Source organism: Polistes canadensis, unplaced genomic scaffold (assembly GCF_001313835.1).
Source record: "Polistes canadensis isolate GaletaPanama2010 unplaced genomic scaffold, ASM131383v1 scaffold_81, whole genome shotgun sequence".
Classification (NCBI taxonomy): domain Eukaryota; kingdom Metazoa; phylum Arthropoda; class Insecta; order Hymenoptera; family Vespidae; genus Polistes; species Polistes canadensis.
This window is the reverse complement of record NW_014569628.1, coordinates 327,512-331,383: the sequence shown is the minus strand read 5'-3', so window position 1 is coordinate 331,383 and position 3,872 is coordinate 327,512. Positions and strand designations below refer to the sequence as shown.

General features: G+C 28.0%; 1 protein-coding gene across 1 annotated transcript in view; it reads left to right on the top strand.

Annotated features, from left to right (window-relative positions):
• Window positions 1–87: 87 nt before the first annotated feature.
• The window catches only part of LOC106786750, a 10,209-nt gene continuing 6,424 nt past the window's right edge, over window positions 88–3,872 (top strand). The window contains exons 1-2 of the mRNA XM_014748478.1: window positions 88–766; window positions 1,631–1,767. Of these exons, the coding sequence (XP_014603964.1) occupies window positions 724–766; window positions 1,631–1,767 (180 nt within the window). The 5' untranslated portion in view covers window positions 88–723. The remainder of the gene's footprint in view (window positions 767–1,630; window positions 1,768–3,872) is intronic.

Here is a 3,872-nt window from a genome sequence, read left to right as displayed (position 1 = left end):
AGAGAGAGAGAGAGAGAGAGAGAGAGAGAGAGAAAGCGCAGCGCATGCTGAAAGCTCCCCTTCTATCGATCGATCCGCACCCGAGGTTACTCGTTCGTTTTCCTTCAAAAGCTTCGCGAACGTCGACACGGTTTAATCGTATCGCGAATCCTACGATTCGCGAAGTTACGAAGGGGGACATAATATTTTTTCATTTTTTCTCTATAACACCTTTTATATTACAATTCATTTCATTATTATCATAATTATCTGTATATCTAACATATATATATATATATATCGATTTATTTAAACCAACATAAGTATTTTAAATCTATCCGTCACATTATTATCTCCTCTTCCATTTGTCTTTGTGTGTGATTCTTATTCTGTCTGTCTGTCTGTCAGTCTGTCACTTCTATCATTTTATTTTCAATCATTTCAATCGGTCTTCTTTTCTATTTATCCTTATATTTTTATCTCGTCGATTTAGTTATACGTGTTTGTTAAAAAGTTTTCAATTATTTCTTTTTTTTCCTTTTAATTTTTCTTCCCATTCTTTTTCCATTCCATCTACTACTACTTTATTTTCTATTCCTTTCCCTCTTTCTATTTTTCTTTTCTCCTACTACTATTACTACTATACTACTACTACTCCGTCTTCCTTATCTTCAACGAACTACGAATTGTAGGATAAAAATCTCGTGGAAACGAAGAATAATCCGAAAGAAAAGTACCGTCGTCATGGCGCACCGAAGCGAATCCTTCAAAGGACTCTGCCTATTGTGTGAGTTTTCTCATCTCTTTCCATTATTTTTTTATCTATCTATCTTTTCTATATATCCTTTTTTCGTTTCCTTTTATTTTCTATATCTACGGATTTGACAATATCTTATTGAATTATTCCCAAAATCGTCTTCTCTCTCTCTCTCCCTTTTTTTTCGTTCATTCGTTCATTCAAAAAAAAAAAAAAAAGAATATGAAGATGTTATCAATCATAGAAATCCCTTAGAAAGTATTATTTTTTCTTTACCTAAATGTACTCTTTTTGGATTATTGTTCACAATTTTTTTATTTTTTATTTACCATTATATATATATTTTAATATATTTAATATACTCGTCTTGTGTGTAACAATTAAATTATCATGAAGTATAATATACTTTCATTTATTATTCTTACCTTTGTACACCTGTTCCATTTTTTTTTTTATTTATTTAACGGCGAAGAAACATTATTACAATTAATAACGTAATATATATATACGATTATATTATTAATGAATACTTCGATTCATTATTCTCAATATATTCTACTATTTTTCTTTTGTTTTTCATATTCATTCTTAAACATTTAAAAAAAAAAAAGAAAGAAAAAAAAAATATAGATACATACGTTTCTATCTTCGGCGGAACGTAGCACGGAAACGTGGTTTAATTGAAATGCTTCCTAAATCGAAAATGATCCAACGTCACGCGCAAATTCATTCTCGCGTGTCCTCTCCCCCTCCCCCTTCTCTTTTACCCCTTTTCCGCTTCTTGCCCCTTCCCCCGCCCCAACCCCTTTTACGTTCACCTCTACCTTCTAGTTTTGCCTCCTACCTGTCTTCCTACATTTTGCTTAATGAAATTTCTCTTTCTATTCCCTATAGGGTGTGTCTTGGGCAACGTGTTCAGTGTTCCCACCCCAACACCCTCGCCATTAAAATCGGAAGACGTACGATACACGACACGTAGGATACCGAAAACTATAGTTGATTTGCCTACACAAAGAAGTAGATCACCAATCGTAAGTATTTTACAACGAATACTTTCATTTATTATATAATATTTTCATTTACTTTGTTTCGTTACTTTTTGAATTCTTTTGTAAAAAGAAAAAAAAAAAAACAAGGAAAATATCGGGGTTAGATGGATGAAATATAAATGAAATTTAATTTGATCATATCGGATATATTAATTTAAAAAAACACGTAAGTGGTTTTTTTTATATATTAAAAGTATCATTAAATGAAGATCCGTTAATGTCGCTAATAATTTTGTATTAATTAATTTAAGTATACTGAATTATAGTATAAAAAAGAAAACTTTCATTTACATATTTGTAAATACAATTATTCGATTAAAGTATAATTATTTTTCTAATAATCGTCACCGAATATTATTTATATTGAATAAAACATTACTACTATTTCATTTGATTAAACTTTTATCACATCGATTATAACAAAATTATTAATAACGAATAAATCAAGTTATATTCGAAGAATAATATATTTGTAAAATATAGATACTTCGAAGGGAAATTTTTTCTAGGCGAAATTTTTCCAAGCGTAATGGAAACGTAGCAAAATGTAAGATTCACAATTACTCATTTTCTCGTTAAACATAAAAAAGAGAAAAAAGGAAAAGAAAGAGAGAAAAAGTAAGAAAGAGAGAGAGAAAAAAATAGGATAAATAGGAAAAATGCGAATAACGAAATGTTTTATATCGTTCTCATTTTTCGTACAGTAGTACATATTCATGATTTTAATTATTTGTCTGAATTATTGACTTGTACTACTAGTACACTCTCTGCGGACCAAATACGTTTCTCAACTTATTTATGCACGTTTACTCATGAATAAATGAATCTTTCTGTACACTATGAAAATCCATACGCATTGTGTCGAATGTGTCAATGACTTGGAACGATGTAAAAAAAATATATATATATTTTTTTTTGTTTTATTTTCTAAACAACGTAATTGCTGTCAATCGATGTTAACCGTTTCCACAGTTACGAGAACTCGTAGACAATTGTTTGATCAGTTAATAATTCAAATGTGCTTTTTCTTAGTATGGTGACCTTTTCTTTTAAGTATAAAGATTGTTGTACGATGTTTTAAGTATAGACACGTATAAATATTTTTATGCACAAATGACCTTTTCCAAAGGAAATGAAAAGAAAAGGGGATGATGGTTGGTAAGAATGGAAAAATAAAACCTACGCTTTTGATGATATCATCATACCGTTAATATAATACGTCATAGTTATGCAAATTTTTCCACGAACGTTTACCTTAACAATCAAATCTGATTAAGACGAAAACCGCAAATAGTGTGCGGTGTGGTTACTCGTTGACTAATTCCAAAAGTTTCTTACAATGATTTTCATTCGATTCTTAATTTAATTCACGTGATTTAAATTAACAAGAAGGATTCGTGGTACAACCAAAAGACGATTGTTCCTTGAATATGTAATACTTCAAAGATTTTCTCTTTATCTCTATTTCTATCGTTTCTCTCTACGTTTACTCGTTTTAATGTTTAAATAAACGAAAGGAAGGAAAAGTAAGAGAGAAACGTTTCTTGCTTTAAGAAAATTATCTTACAATATACACTTGTATATAATTTTTGATTTAATATTTCATTTATAAATTCTAAAATCTCACAAATGATATTTCGTTTAACTTTGCATATTATAATAATTCATTATTTTTATTTAATATTTTCTATTTCAAAAATACAAGTCCACTTTTGATTCGTTTTAACGCTAGTAAAATAATTTACAATAATATCTATTCAAATATATTAATTAAATGTTAAAAGCAAAAACGATACTTTATTGTAGTACGTTTATCTTTTTTTTTGTTTTTAAATACAATATTTTCATTTAACCTACACATTAATTAATGAATTATTGTTCCTTGGCTTTAATAAATCTTATTTTATTAATTCTTAAATACGATTATGTAATAATGATGATTGACTAAAATATTTTATAGAAACAAAGGCTTATATTGTTTAAAGTAAACGCATGAATGAATTATTACTTTCTCTATTCTTGTATTATATTATTATTATTATTATTAATTATTAATTATTATTTTATAGACATAAACTATAGAAATT